This window comes from Thunnus maccoyii, chromosome 8 (assembly GCF_910596095.1).
Source record: "Thunnus maccoyii chromosome 8, fThuMac1.1, whole genome shotgun sequence".
NCBI classification, from domain to species: Eukaryota; Metazoa; Chordata; class Actinopteri; order Scombriformes; family Scombridae; genus Thunnus; species Thunnus maccoyii.
In genome coordinates, this window is record NC_056540.1 from 19,254,519 (window position 1) to 19,271,196 (window position 16,678).

General features: G+C 40.2%; 1 protein-coding gene across 1 annotated transcript; it reads right to left on the bottom strand.

The window, feature by feature from the left end:
- Positions 1–1,871: 1,871 nt before the first annotated feature.
- Positions 1,872–15,408, bottom strand: scyl1 (SCY1-like, kinase-like 1). The gene is made up of 18 exons (XM_042419470.1): positions 15,192–15,408; positions 12,049–12,189; positions 10,825–10,947; positions 10,489–10,715; positions 10,257–10,347; positions 9,654–9,809; positions 9,168–9,326; positions 8,890–8,997; positions 8,470–8,583; positions 8,208–8,363; positions 7,899–8,087; positions 6,915–6,990; positions 6,602–6,799; positions 5,829–5,977; positions 5,649–5,738; positions 5,192–5,509; positions 3,781–3,859; positions 1,872–3,461 (listed from the first exon to the last, which is right to left on the bottom strand). The coding sequence occupies exons 1-18, from the start codon at positions 15,297–15,299 to the stop codon at positions 3,337–3,339; spliced, it is 2,607 nt and encodes an 868-aa protein (XP_042275404.1). The 5' UTR covers positions 15,300–15,408; the 3' UTR covers positions 1,872–3,336.
- Positions 15,409–16,678: the final 1,270 nt, after the last annotated feature.

Sequence of the window (16,678 nt, forward strand, 5' to 3'; positions counted from 1 at the left end):
TTTATGTTGACCAAAATGCATATAATGTTCTGTTTGATCCTGATGATGGTATGTGCTGAAACATTAACGCTGTTAATTAAAAAGAACTTTACACAAAGACTATGCCTGTGGGTTGTTCCTTACAAGCTATGATTCTGTCTTTAGTGTTTTTCTAAACTGGTTTGCTTGATTGGTTGACTACTAAGTTAACAAGATTTAATCAACTTTAGTCTAGTGTATGTACTGTATATCTGGTACCATCAAGCTGGGGTCAAAATGTTGCCTGGTTAGTTCAAATAGAAGTTTCACAGCAGTGTGCGAATAGTTGCTGCAGGTGTTCTTCATAACAAAACTAAAATTTGTGTGGGTGTGTTTTTAACAGCATAGAACTGTTTCATGGCCTTGATTTAATCCTGTGTGGTCTGCTGATCCACCCAATTGATCTTCATCCTGAGAGACAAAAAAGACTGAATGAAAACAATCATGTACACCATATATATCTTATTCTCACTATCTTAAGAATTAATATCAGTTTCTCTGGAGTTGCTTCCTGCGTTCTTACAGTGCAGACGCTTCTGCTCGAATCTTTTTTTTTTTTTTTGCTGATATTCGTGTTTTTCCTCTGCAATAAAACTGACTTTTCTGTTCGCCACTTCCTTTTATTAAACCAAATTTGAGGGTTAATATCTCACACCGCACTGTAACTTTTATTCTCCTGTTTTATCTCTTATTTTTTATTATTTTTTATTTTTTATTTCCAGTTTAACACTTTTTAATTGTATTTAAATGTCTTTTTATATTGTCTTGTGTTGCTTTTATGTTCTATGTAAAGCACTTTGAATTGCCTTGTTGTTGAAATGTGCCACACAAATAAACTTGCCTTGCCTCTACCACCATGCAGTAATTTATGAGTAGAAGAAGTCAAGGGCCTACATTTGCCAACACCAGTAAATCCAAGTAAAAAGGGGTCTTTTGTGCATCTTCCAGCAACGTGCAGCAGAATCAGGTGCTTCTCAGATCAAGGACATCATCTGGGGAACAGCTCTGACAATTCTCACCCTTGTGTCAATTATCCAATAGATTTAAATTCCTGTTCCACCTTTTACCCAATGACCAGTAAATGTATATTTGTAGGCATAAAAAAAAAAAAATTGCTTGCTGTCTTGATTTAGGCAATGCATCTGTTTGACCAAGCTGAGAAGACACAGCTTTGACAGCTATTGATGCAGATATTCAGAATATAGCAGCTTGAGGTTGAGTTCTGAGCTCATCAGCTGTCGGGACATTTTTATTTTACTGCAACAAAAGTACAAACTTTCTCTGTAAAGTCAACATATATTTTTTCCTGTTCTGTCAAGTTTTTATGACACTGTTTTCAGTTTCCATAGTATTAGATGCCACCTTTTGTAATTGTTGAAGTAAACAATATGATATTCTCTCTCAGTTACCTATACATCCATCTATTCATCCAGATAGTTTGGGTTTTATTTGTCCTGGCTTTAAGATATTGGTCTCTGCCCGTCTTCAATACCAATGCGCTAAATAAAATTTAAATTATGGTGCTTTTTTTTTTTTTTTTTTTTCTAAAAGGCATCAACAGCAATATCTCTTTCCAGAATCAGTGTCCAATACAGTGGAGATCAATAGATAATCCACACAATTAACTTTAATAAATATAAATAAATTAAAATTAATTTACATGGGAATATTTCCTACTGAAGATATACTCTCTATGAAAATTGTCCACATTGCGGTCTGTTGAAATGTTCACCTCTGTTGTATTGTGGTGTAAGCAGCAGAAATCTCAGATATATGTCTCAAAACCTCTTTTACGGGTACATTTACTGAGGAGTAATATGACAGCAGCCTTTAATTTAAAGAAGAAACATACGTTAATTTGAATTTATATTTATTTTTAGAATAGCTCACATGCTACATGATTTGGACTTTGTGAAATGCATCCAGTCTTCCTCAGTCCACCAAGACTAATGCAGCATAGTTAATTGGCTAACAATCCCATACCAGGACATTTGCTCCAATGGTGATCGCTGTTGATTGTGTCAGCTGGCTGATCTATACAGCATTTTGTATGGTGAGTAACACCCAACCCAACAATACTATATCCAACACAGACAGGCAATATGGGGTCTCACTGAAAGGTTTGATGAAAACACAGAATCTGCAGGTTTGGGACATTTCAGATCTAACTTTTAGTTCTGGGACGTGATCCTACAGAGCAGATCTGCAATATAAATAAAGGCACAAATAAAAAGAGCAAAAGAAACTTATAATCTCCTTTACCCCGACCACACCCAGTACCATTAAAACCCAGTGATGGGTAAATGTTACATCTTCAAATGATCCTAAAATGCATGACGAGACCTTCAACAGACTAAAAAATAAATCTTTTGATTCCACAAACCCTCCACCACAGCGCTATACCTCATGGGAGACAAAGGAAACATAAAGTTCCCTCGATATCAGTCCTCCAGCCTCTTCTTTGTGTCCGAGCTGCTCCGCTGTGTGTCTGGAGTGCACGTTATACATTTACAGATCTGAATCCAGTCAAATGTGTCACCTGTCAGACCAGGTCAGTACAGTAAAATACAGTGTTGTGTGTGCAAAGTAAACTCAACATGTTTGTAATTTCTGGCCATGGAAGCTTTTGTTAGGCCACACAAATACACAAGTGCATGCACGGATTGATTTAAAGTCTGTAAGTTAGTGACAGCTGAACTAAAACATTCATAACCACTGTGTGTGTGTGTGTGTGTGTTTCTGTGTCTGTGTGTGTTTATACTGAAAAACATTCAGTATATTAATAATACGTTTGATTCTGAAATTCTGATATATATATTTTTCCATTTTTAAAAAAAAGTGTCATTTCTTCATGTCATTTTAAGACAAGATGCACCATTTATATACATTTACTTTACAACGGAGACTTTGTGAGTTATGGATTTAAAAAAAAAAAAAAACAGAGGGGGGCATATTGTGTGATCAACTCGAGCCTCTGCTGCGAGTGGTGCTGAAAGTCTCTCTACCTCTCCGTCTTTGCCCTCGTTTCCTTTCTTTCAACTCGATTACTGCTTTTTCCTTTTTCAGCCATCTCTCAGTTTCTTAATGATGAACAGCAGAGAATCTCCAGGCTGAGAGTCGTCTACTGAGCAACAGTGACCCTTTCCTCTCCTCATCAAGTCTATAACAAGGACTGTTCACAGTATTTTCCTCACTGCTAACACTCCTGGTCCTGTACTTATGGAATGTCGAGCCTCCATCCACCGGTCCGGGTTCAGTCACTGCAGTCTGTGCCCCTCCCTCTCCGTCCCCAACCTCAGATCTTTCTTTCCATCTCCATCAGTCCAGTTTGCGTGCGCCCAGTTTGAGAGGACCTTTAGCAGCTTTGCGCTCCGCCCGCTTCGCCTCCAGCTCTTTCCTCCTCTCCTCCCGTTTCTTCTTGGACAGCTCGGCTTTACTGAGACCTGGTGGTCGATACAGAAAGACAGACAGTTCAAAGAAAAGGCATAAAGTGGCTACATCATAACTATCTAATGGGAATACCTGAACAGAAGTAAGTATACAGAAAAACTTCTGGTGAAGATTTAGAGTCGGAGGACTAAAAATGCTCCAGTAATGAGAACAGATGCCACAGAAATCACATAAAACCAAAAAAACTCACACAGATGGTTGGATTTTTATAAAATGTCCAACTAAGTGTAAATGTGACATCTGTTTGCAGCTCATTTTGACCAATTAAAAAGAGTCGTGTTCCTGATGAGGGAGGCAGGCCGATAGACTTACCCTGGCTTCCATCCACAGACTCCCAGCTCTCCTCTGCTCCCCAGTCTCCTGTTGCCTCTGCGGCCCATCCATCTGCAGCCTGACCGGGAGAAAACACAACACACGACTCAATTAAACTGATCACACTGACCCTTACATTCCTGACTGCACCCCTATTGTATTCGTTTCATGCGCGTGCTTTCATAACCTAAAGATGATGCTCTCATTAAGGGAATGCAGTATTTTAGGTGGTTGTTCTTAATCCAGATTGTACAAATTGTGTCATTATCTCAACAGTTTTATTTAATGTCCCCTTGCCTCGTCTTTACAAGCCAACTGGTCTAAAAACAAAACACGTTATATTCATACTTGTATGTTAAGAGATTTGAGACTTCAGTAAAACATCCAGCAAAACCATCTGCAAACCTTCACTGTGATGGCTCTGATCTATGACAGTGAATGAATGATTGTGAACACAGTAACTGCTCTGGAGTGTCTCCTATTCAGTAAAAAAACAAGGGGTGATGCAAGTATGTCCACCAAGGCTCTATGTCACAAAGTTAATGAAATAATGTAAAACACAATTAGTGTATAATTCACCAGCCTAGTGATGATCAACAACAGAAATCAGACACTGAGCTGTAAGTCAAAACAGATGCTGACGCCCCCTGTGTCAAACATAAATCCAGCTTTAGATTTGACAGCACTAAGCGTCTCCCGTCTCCCTTCTTCTCCTCCTCCTCCTCTTCCTCTATCCCTCTACTTCTGATCTGATAGTAACATCAAGTGTACTGTTATTTGTATTTGGTCACATTTTTTTCACAACAACAATGTGAATAGTTAGCTGTGCACATTAGCTGTTAGCTGTGCGCATGTATCGGACATTCATTTAAACATGTAACTAGAGCTGCAACAGTTGGTCAATTAATTGATTAGTCAATTGACAGAAGATTAATCACCAACTATTTTGGTAATGGATTCATTGTGAGTCATTTTTTTAAGAAAAAATGTCCAAATTCTCTAATTCCAGCTTCTCAATGTTAATGTTTTCTGGTTTATTTAGTGAAAATCTTTGGGTTGTGGACTGTTGGTCAGAACAAAAGACGACATTTGAGGACGTCACTTTGGGCTCCAGGAAATGGTGAACGTCATTTTTCACCATTTTCAAACATTTTATAGACCACACAACTAATCAAGAAAATAATCAACAGATTAATAGATAATTAAAATAATTGTTAGCTGCAGTCAAACTTGTAACAAATAAATGAGGATGCAGCATTTTTATCTCTATTAAATGAATCGATCTGTTATTTTCAGCTTGTGATTCACAATTTCTGTCAAACTTTTTTTACATTTCAGATCTTATCAGCACAAATTGAATTTGTCTCTCTATCCTTTACTCTTGTGTCTTGTTGCTTCCCTCTCTCCTCACCGTGGCAGCAGTGCCGGCTGTGTTTCTCTGCGACACGCTGGCAAACAGGTCGTTCTGATTGACTCCTTTGGTTGTGCTGCTGCTTTCCCAGTTGTACTCGCTGGCTAACCGCACCCCCTCAGGCAGGGGGAGCGTCTTGTCAACTGAGGTCGTGTCCGTCTCCTCCTCGCCCCAGTCGTTGCCCCAGCCTTCCTCGCCGGCAGAACTCTGCCCCTGGCCGTCTTTCTCGTTGGACCAGCTGTCGTCGGCGTCCCAGCCAGAGCTGCTCCAGTCAGAGCTCTGCTTTTTCATCGCCATGGAGGACGACGTCCGGCCCACCTAGATAATAACAAAACAATCAATTCATCTGCCCAAAAGAAGACATTTTTATCTTTTGCTTCTCTTTCATTTGATATTATTGTGATTACAGTAGTATTAGGTTCATAAAAGCAGTCTGGTGATATTATAGGACACATACTCCTCTGTCACTGGCCTTCTTTTTGGATGATGACATTCCTGACCAGTCAGTGGTCCAGTCATCAGTCTCGGTGTGAGCTTTCTCTGGATCCTTAGTGGGAGAAGCAACATAATCTAACATAAACGTACGTGTCTCTACAATTATTAGTAATCTTCTCTTTCAGAAGTGTTGAAATCGTACCTCTAAACTTCCCCAATCTTCCTCGTCGTCCCAGCGGTCTCCTATTGGCTCGTCGTCATTGTCCGTCACTTCTGGAGTCTGCGATTGGTTGGCACGGCTAGAGGCAGCATGGTGAGTCAGAGAAGCTTGTGGAGTTTTATCTTCAGAATCTGTGATAGAAAGAACGAGATAAAGAATAAAACATAGTACAGTACATAGTCTATACTTCTGGCAGATGTGAAGACTATACACCTATCCAAACATAATTCAATGTTGGGTGGTGTGCTAATATAAGGATATATAACATCATTAACACAGATGCAGCACATTATTGTGCAGATCCCAGCTGTACTGCCATTCTACTAAATGTCTCTCCAGGCTCCCCTCACTGCCTTTCTATTGTACACAACCTGAATTATTAATCATGAAGCTCTTATGTGACTGAAAAATAATTTACTAGCATGTTTCCACAGGCTATTATAATGTCATACAGATAAGGTGGCAGAAGTGTCTCATGCAGTCTGACTTCTTTTGTTTGCCTTCATCTAGTTTATAACATTTTGTTGACTCTTATCAGATACGTGAGGAAGAGTCTTATTGTTTGACAACATCTGACAACATTTTTGTGGTGACTTTAGTATTAAGGAACATTCTCCTCTCCTGATTCTTTGATTTAGCATGAATATCGTAACTGGATATCACACAATTTGAACTGGAACCCAATTAGCATGATCAGGCTAAGTGTTTGTCAGCAGATAACACATAAGGTCCCTGCACATCCACTACATCCCTACCAGGTACAGTTGCTGCATCAGTGGCGCTGGTAGGGCCGGTGGCATTGGCAGGATCACTGCCCTCAACCGCTACACCTCCCTCTGTCCCTGGAGCGTTGCGGATCAGCTTAGAAGTTATTGTCGACATGCCGGTTACAGCCCAGCCGGCCCAGCTGGAAGAGGCACCTGCAGGCTGAGCGCAGGACGCTACGTCCTTTTCTGCAGGACAGACGGGAGAGAGACTTTCATGTAAAAATTCCACTCGCTGGTTTTCTTACTGAATGAGACATGAATGTAGAAAGCAGGTTGCAGCTCAGCGCGGTGCGTTACATACCGATCTCAGCCAGCTTAGTTGGATCTTCTGACACCGTCTCCAGCTTGGAAATAAAACTCTTGATGGCTTTGAACGCCTGACAGAGAGGAGAGGGTAGAATAGCACATTCTGAGTAAAAACTTTTCAATTTATGGTAACAGAAAATGTTATCTACAGTATACAGTGGTTAAACATCTAAATATGAGGCTGAATTATTTAGCCAGAAAGAGGTGGTAAAGTTCGGTAAAAACAACTGGCATCACAAGCCAGCTAGAATCTAGAGCTGATCGTTGCTCTTGACACTTCTGAGCTCTTTGACTCATCCAAAAAATTTCATCTGGGGTCACAGTGTCTTAAATTAAACAAGTAAAGCAGCGTTTGCTAAGCTGCTGAGCATCATGAGTTAGTAATGATCCACTTAATATTCTTAGTTAATATGTTGACATTTTGCTGAAATTTTAATCAAAGCAAAGAATCTGCCGTTATTTTGTTCTTAAATTATCTATCTTCTCTAATTAATTTTGTAATAAATACTGTTGTTGTAGAGACCAGGCTTCACTGTGCTGCCTTATTCTGCTGTGTGACGGTAACACTTATTGCTTGTGTCTCTGTGAGAGGAATCGATAGAGGGCGGCAGAACCCAAAATGTTTTTTTCTAGGTTGTGTTGTTCTGCACCTCAAAACAGACAAGCTGGCAGATGTGTGTCGTGCAGTGTTAACATCTCATATTACTGTCTGTTGGGGAGAGTACTTGTATCAGATTACTATAATTAACCATTCACGTGAATCCAGCCTGTTCTTTACTTATCTAATAGGGGCCACAGTAACAAAAAAGTAGAAAATCATAAAATCAATTAAGTCAAACAATTTCTGTAACATTTTGTGGCTGACAAAACACTTTTGAATTTACTTTAAATAATGAGTAACAATATCAATTTGTAGATGTTTTCTTATCTGCACAGTAAAGACATCATGTAGTGATAAATCCCTAACAGACATGTGTACCTGGTCCCTGACGCTCTTATCAGGGTCAACAGTTATAGCACAGAGCGTGGGTAAGATTCTGGCAGCGATCTCCGTTACACTGTAGTAGTTGTGTGTGGCGGCGAATCCCAGCACGCCGGCGGAGCGTGAAGCTGGGAAGGGGTCTTTAGTGGCTCGTGAGAAGGCGGAAATCAAAACACGCTGTCGAGTCTGTGAAAGAAAAAAGGATGAACATTTAAAAAGGAAACTAGTGTAGGTGGACTTCTACAGCAAGCTGGTTGGAAAACATCAGTTCAACATATTGCACAGAACGGTGTGGGAGTGGTTTACCCCGGCGTTGAGGTAGGAGGCAATCTTGCCCAGGCAGACGGTGGTGTTGCAGCGTATCGGGCCTTGTTCATCTCTGGCCTGCAGCCTGGCAAAGTGCCGCATCAGCTCCTGGTTCAGGTTGGTCTCATTCAGTTTGGGAGCCAGAAGCAGCATAGACTGGAGGCGGAGAGAAAGAAAAGTAACGGCTGCAGCAGGCTGACAACATACTGAAGAGAAGTAACATATATTAAGTCCTCCTGGGTTGTAGTTTGAGTTTGAATACCTTAACAGTCTGTTCTCTGATGGCAGGGTTGGTGTCTGTGAAGCCATGAACAACGTGAGGGAAAATCTGGGAATTGACTGCTGCCTCATTCAGATATTGAATAAACTGTTCCATCTGAAGACAGACAAATAAACAGAGAGGAGAAACAATGTTAGATTCAATAAATGCCAAAATACCTCATTCAAACCTCATTTCTGTGACATATATAAAACATACAGTATTTCCAAATGTCTGAAACATTTGTTCGAAGCTAACATATTTTGATATGAGTGAGCTTTTCAATTGTCCTGTCATTTAAGTCATGGGGTACAAATCCTGGTGGTTTATTAAGCTAACTTTTTGCTCTCAGGTGCTTCTGCGTGGAGGGTGGAAAGTGTCACCATGAGTCCTGATGAAACAGGCCTTTGGTAAGTTAAGTACCTGCTGCAGCAGTCGTATCCTCATGGCTCGGTCTGTGGAGGAGAACATCTTCACAATGACAGGGATAATCTTCTGTTGATATTCTTCAGCTGACAGGAACTTCCCCACCTGGCAGACAGATGGAGATGAGATTCTTTTTAAAAAGCTGAGCAGAGACATAACTTCCAAATGTTTACTGAAATGAAGTGCGCTCTCGGATATTAATACCAGTATAAGATTTGACTTTGTTTGGAAAATGTTTTTGTAAATGTTTAATTTATGCTTAGGTAGGAATTTACCTTAAAGAGGGGTGTGAGTACTACGGCGCCTGCATTGCCAAACTCGAAGGCTGTGAGCAGTTGAGGCAGGACCTTGTGTTTACAGAAGTCTTCAGGAAAAGAGTCCAGATTGTCACTCAGATCCTGGAAGAACTGCTGCTTCTCAGCTGGCTCCTTGATCTGGAGAGGATCATTTTAGACAGAAACTTTTAATATAATGTTACCTTAAAACCTGATTTTCACAGTTATATGAATTTTCCAAGAAACAAATGAACTGAATTATTGCTATCGGTATATTAGCACAACTAATCCCCAGTACACCACAGTTTTCAGAGCTGATACGATGGCAGAGTTTAGTGCTTGCTTCTCTAAATTAAGCAATGTTCCTGCCAGAATAGTGCGACAAGAATTTGATTTGTTTCTATCTTGATACTTTAGGTTGTGAAACACCACTGTAATAACCTCTGTTGTACATGAATAGACTTGTCTTTATATGAGTCTATGGACCTGGATCTCCTCCAGAAAAAGGTTGCTCTCCACAAAGCTGTTGCTGAGGAATCCTCCCGGGGTTCTGCAGTTCTGGAGGAACCGGGCTGGGTTGGGACGTGCGCGGGGGTTCGCGCCCACCAGCTCGCAGTAGTGAGGGACGAGGGCTTTGGGGACCTGTGGGCACGGAGAGACACACGGCACTGTGAGCTACAACATTCTCAAAAAAGCACATGACTGCATTTTATTTTCCATTTCAACAAAGATTCCTTTGAGATGTAAAAGCACTGTGAAAAAGTCAACCTCAAAGTGCTACAGATGAAGGAAATGGAGAAAGCTGTGGTCAACATTCTTAATGCAGATCTCTAGATAAATATTCTCTGTTTATCAAATGCTAAACTGGGCTGTCTATGTGTGTATGTTGCCCACTTTAAAGGCAGCTTGGCAGTAACATATTAGAGAGAATGGAGAGCTGAGCTCCGAAGTTCAATCTGACATCTCTTCTTATCATGACTGAAATATTAAGTCTTGATAATATGGGATGTTTTAGTGAATATTGAACAATAGAAGTTTCTCCAACATCACACATCATGAATCAGTGATGATGGTTCAGTAATTACATACCTTTCCCAGTGAACGAAGGGAGGAAGTGCGAGGTAGTGGCCCGTTGAACACCTCCCAGATCAGACAACCTAGCCGCCACACCTCCCCTGCCCTGCAACAAACATACACACAGTTTAAAACACACAAGTTTCTTCAGAAAAACAGGATAAATAACAAATAAACAATATAACTTGAATTTATTTATCTTTATTGTCTGCAATAGTCCTGTTATGAACTTCTTCTAAACTCTCACCATTTCTCTCCACTGCTGTTGGGCATCTCAGGTGGGTCATATTTTTCCATGTCTGGGTAAACAACCTTAGGGGCGGGGAGTGCGACCCCGCTTGGGTCACCCTGCTCTGGGGCCACATGGTCGAGTGCTCCTAGCTTCCACTCCCCAGCTCGATCCACAAAAACAGCCCAAACACCCAAGTTGTTGTGGAGCAGGTGGCAGTCATTGACCAGGAAACTCAGAGCTTTCTGTGAGAGGAGGCACAGAGATCTTACAGAGGACAGCTGACAGAAATCATTGAACTATGGCTCCCCTGAGACCAAATATCAGTTAGTGCTCTCTGATCAACCTCCTCACCAGTATCTGGTGCAGTCCCCAGGAGACCTCCAATTCACTAGATCCGCCCTTCTCTGCCTGGGCCTTCAGGTGGACAGCCAGGGGCGTCACCTGCTCCGTAACTAGGTACAGGCTCTTCTCTGTCTGTAACAAGCAAGATGAACTTTGATTAATGGCTGTTTTATTGTACAAGCTAATCTTTAATAATACTCAACTAGAGGGATAAATGACAATAGAAGCTAAAATTTAAAAAAAAGGTACATTTTTAGGTTTCTGGTCATCACAATGTACTAACTACATGGTAAAATAAAAGTGGGTAAACACAATATCTGATGCATTCATGATCATTATTGTAAACATTATTGTTCAATCACTACAGATTTCTATTAAAAGACATTATATGGGAATGCCCCAGTGGCCTAATGGTTAAGTCCACGGTTCGGTACCCTTGTTGCATGTCATGTCAGACCCCTCTCTGCTCCCATGTTTCTTGTCACTCTCTACTGACTCTCAAATAAAGGCAAAAAGGCCAAAAAAATTACTCTTGAAAAAAAAAGATAATATATGTAAATACTGAATTAATACCTAGATCTACTCAACTACAGCAAGTGAAACACAGCTCAGCCTTGTACACACAGTCACATTTAAAAAGGACTTTTTGACAACTTCCCAGACGCTACTCATTTCTGGCATCTTCAGAATTATAAATATACAATACAACCAACTAACAAGGACAAGGAGGAAACAATGAATGGACAAGAAGGGCTTTGCTAGTCATGTTTCCCTTGTATGTTTAATTTTCGATTCATTCTTTTGGCAAGTCATGTAAGATGCACCGATTTAACATGGACAATAGTACGCTAATGGTTCACCATAGCTGGACTATTTGTGGAGGTATTTTAAAATCTTGTTGAGCAAACAAAAGTGAGAAAACTGCAGTGCACTACTCACTATGACTACTGTGCAAATATTAAAGCCCTACATTGCAATATTCACACTCACCTCTATCTGAATGCAAACATGCAGAGAAGAGCAGACAAGACATTTAATTAAGTGATAGTTACATGACAATTTTGCACCATCACACAAGGCTCATCACTACGTTGCAACATGTTGCTAAGCAGGCCGAACAACGTTTTCCTCTAAACAATTACAGTGGGTGTGAAATGACTGACACACAGACACACAGACACACAGACACACAGACACACACACACACACACACACACACAAATACACACATACCTCCAATCCATCAACATAGGCCAGGATGTTTGGGTGTCGAAGGGTCTTCATACGCTTGAAGGCAGCCTTGGCTAGCTGGGTCTGCTGCTCTGTTCCCTGAGCCATCTCGTACAGGAACACAGACACTGGCTCTCCGCTGGTCTGAGGACACAGGTAGGGGTGACATGAGTCATATTTAAACCACTACTATATTAAACATTAATAACTTAAAGTCATAGTCAAAATCAAACACAGTACTATCATATCACCACATAATATTGTATATACTATAAAATTCTCCTCCACTCAAAAATATGTTTTCTTCTTGTTCCTTCAGTTGGATGTTTGAGCTTCACTGTGCAGAATGATGTATGTGCAGAGTCTGACACTAAAAGGCTGTTTTCACATTAATCTGTTGAAAGTGGAACGTTTCTCTGAGCTCATTGACAACCTGATTTTAAGGGTCGGGCCTATGAGCAGGATTTGTGACATCACAACTAGTTTTGAAGCCAATCCTGGTTCAATAATCAACTCACACAAGTGTGATGTGGAAACTTGAAGCCTCCAGTGCAAAAACACTGAGAATGGACTTTACAGTGAAGTAGGAGACATCTTGTGTCCAGCAGTTAAATTTCTGAGATTTAACATATTTATATATTTATAGACCCTGGATTTTTTAATGAGAGGGAAGGAGAAGACTTGCGTATGGTAATTATATTATTTTTTTCTCCTAGAAAAACCATATCAGACACACATTATTGGGAGTATTTTTGTATGTGTAGAGGCGGATCTTTTACCTCTTAAACTCCACAAGGACGCCAGCGTCCTCGGTCAACATTACTGTCTTTTAGGGGCTGTAGTGGGCTCAGTTTTAAAGCTAGTGGATATACTGGTGTCACATGAAACTAGACAACCTAAGGCATCCATTGGTACCAACCATTGGTACCAGGTCATTGGGAAGGTGCCTTAATAATGCTCCAGAGTTAGGCTAAATTTTGGCGAGGGACAAACTGGCATGGACATTTTCAAAGGGATCCCTTGACCTCTCACCTCAAGATATCTGAATGAAAATGAGTTCTATGGGTACCACTGAGTCTCCCTTTACATATCCACTTTATGTTATCCCATGCCATTTTGGGCAAAAACCATGCAGTTTTTTGCATGGAGTATAAATGCGTCATTTTCGCCTATTCTAAAAATTGTGTATTTGAATATTTCTGCATACTGGGGTCCCTAAACAGTCCTGGAATTGTGTAAATTGGGTATGACTAGAAAGCTGAGACTCTTGTGGATTAATGAGCCCAATTGTATTCATGTGTGAAGATGTTAGTCCCCACAGTAGCCATTTTATTGTAGTGAGACCATTTTTTGAAACTTGAACTCACCTGTATAAAATGACTTAAAATGACCTCTAGGATAATAACAGCCTCAAGAAACTTTACAACCACAAACTACAGACCGAGGGCATTCAGAGGATGTATGGCTTTCCAAGGTATTTTGACAATAAAAGGGTTTCGGAGCAATTTCCAGAACAGAAGTGCTCGCCATCCAATCGCTGAAAAAATGCAATTCTTAGACAAATCTGCAAATGTCAAAGGTTTTTGATACCAAATCACAGCATGAATTTTTCTATGGTGTTCCTCAAGGTCTCTGTGTCTTAATTTGGTATTTTGGAGGAATTTTTGACCATTTTTATTAATTGAGTGGTCAAAAATTGTTAAATTCAGCACTAAATCTGTGTAACAAACCCAAAAATTGCTGCAATCATTTATGAGACATAATTGAGCAGGGGAATGGCCATTATAATGTTTTAAGCCCTTATATCCTCTAAACTTTCAAAATTTGAATAGGTGCCTAACCAAAACACAATGTCTATTACAGATTTAGGACTAGAAAAACTTGACCCCCAGTGCTGAACTGCATCTTAACTTTATCTTCAGGTTCCCAGCTTTCAGATGATGTATACCACCTCTATGTGGCATATAACGTTGTTGATCTCCCTAAAGATCCCCTGCATATAGCTCTATGGTAGGGTGGGGAGAGTGGAAGAAGTTAAAGAAATTACAATTAACATGATTCAGGGTAATGAAAGTAGGAAGCTGGTGCTTGGCTGTCATTATCGATCCTTGCAGGGACGATGATTGAGGCTCTCAGCGACATTAACGACAACAGTCGGTTTTGTTAGTAGCTGTCAGCGATGAGGGACGAAACCTTTATTACAGCGATAAAGCATCAACTTGACAACGCTTTCAATTACAGATGTTAACTCGGCTAAAACGGGGTGACGTGGCGAGAAATACGTGTCTGTCTCCCGGAGTAAACAAAGCCTGAGTTCACTTCGTTAGCGAAGCCCGACGATAGCGTCACATAAAGCAACCAAACGACTTAAATCAGCACTGACAATGAATCAGCAATACAGACAAGAAACATACAGACACGACTGATGAATAACCACGCCGGTATAACAACGGACATCGTGTGTATAGAGGCTAAATCAAGTAGCGAACAGGCACTAACGTTAGCCGGGGTTGCGGTTTAACGAGTGACCGTGTTAATTGGTGACTCTCAGCAGAATGCGTAGCGGTTGCTCGCAGTGACGACAACCGTTGGGGAAAAAACGTACAGAACAGCCTTCAGTTTTACTTCAATCAATTTTAAATACTAATCTGTGCTTATTATCTACGCTAACCATTTGCGTATATTAAACTGTGCTAAGAAAGACGTATTCACCTCCCGTAACGTTTCCGTATCCTTGGATTTTATACCGTTAACTTATCCCAAATCGGAAAGACCCATATTCAACTAATGAGCCTGTATAATAGTACTGTAGTGTTCTGCTAATCTATATTTTCCCCACATTATAAGTAACTTCAAGAAAAGTGAACGCTTGTTGTTGTCATACAAAAAGGACCAGACGAATAACTTTATATACTGTATTGAACACATGATTGAACATTCAATTTAAGTAATTTAAAGCTTTTACAAGGACAACTATGTGTTCTGTTTTTATTTTCAACGGCTGCCGTCACTACGACAACTACGACGCATTCGGCTGAGAGTCACCAGTTAACACGGCCACTCTTTAACACGCAACACCGGCTACAGGCCTCCCGAGCTATCGCTAACCGTTAGCGCAGCATCGGCGGTGGGCTTTTTTTTTTTACCTTTCGCTTCCCCCGATGTAATGTCCATATTCCAGACTTCTCCTGGGTGTCTGGCAGAATTTCATAAGCAAAGTCTTTGACAGGATCCCTGGCAAAAAAGGACCACATCTCCTCTTTCTACCACACCTCATCAAACACACACAAACAGCGACAGGAAACTTGAAACAGACTGCAGCTGGACGGCTAGCTTGCAAGAGGAACGAATGTAAAATGTCTCCGTGGAAATTTGTTTCTGCACATTGGTTCCGCAAAAGGTTGGAAAAAACAGGTAACCCACCTCAAATTCATTAGTAACTAACAAAGTTAATGCTTACATCCTGTTCCGGTGAAATTTGACCCATATTTACATTTGTAAAACGCTTTTTTTATTTGACCCAGGACATACAAAAATGGAAATAATGTTTCAACTCTTTTATTTTTGAGCCGCTGATTAACATTTTTAGAAGGTGATCCTGGTTAAATATGACCGTTTACTTTTTTTTTAAAGATGTTGCTTTTTTCACTTTCAATAACATTCATTGAGATCATGATGGCTGTTCTCCTCTTTTATGTAACACAAGATCAAAATATAGTGTAATTGTGAATGTTTTTTCTGCATAAACAAAGTGTAAAACCTAAAGAATTCACTCTCTCTCTGCTCTCTGAAAGCTTCATTTAGGATCAATCACCTGTTTATTAATGACTGATGAAGCATTTATGCATGAAGAATAGATTTGTGGTTCAGAAGTTTGGTATAGAGACTAATTATGATGAAAGACTGAAGAATCAGAACATGAACAGTATGTGAAGGTTAAACATGCATTTTATTTAGATGAATCAATGTAAATGTCTAGTTAAAGGCACAATCCGTAATTATGTTTTTGTAGGAGTCACAAGATGATTCTGATTTTCTTTGTAGCGTTTCTGCTTCTTAGTATTTTTGAACACAAAAAATCATTCATTATATGAAGGTTCAAGTCAATACCAAGTAATGACTTCTAGACATGAACAGATTATGAGAGTATGGGTCCCTGAAAGGAACCAACCCACAAATCTAATACCCTCACTCAACAGATGCACCACTTTAATCAATGCTATCCAGTCCCAAACTACACTTATGCTTACATCTTGCATTTTGTGGTACGTACTTTAATGTGAACATTTTTGTATTTAATTTGTATAATGAGAGCATTTTTGTATTCATTGTTATGTATATTTAAGATTTTTTATTCTGTATTTATTGTACACACTTGTCTCGTCTACATGTGTTACATCGAGGCCCTGATATTTCACTCCTCTGTGTGCCGTGCGCACACTGTAGATTGACAATAAAGCTTGACTTGACTTGACTTGACTTTAAGGGCTGGATTATTAATGGGGCCCCGGACCATCATGGGCCCCAAAGGTCCCATGTTGACTATGTGTCGCTGGGTTTATGGTAATTTAATTAAGTGCAAATTTGTTTAGGAGTATGCACCACTTGAAGCACAATATAGACCCAAATGAAC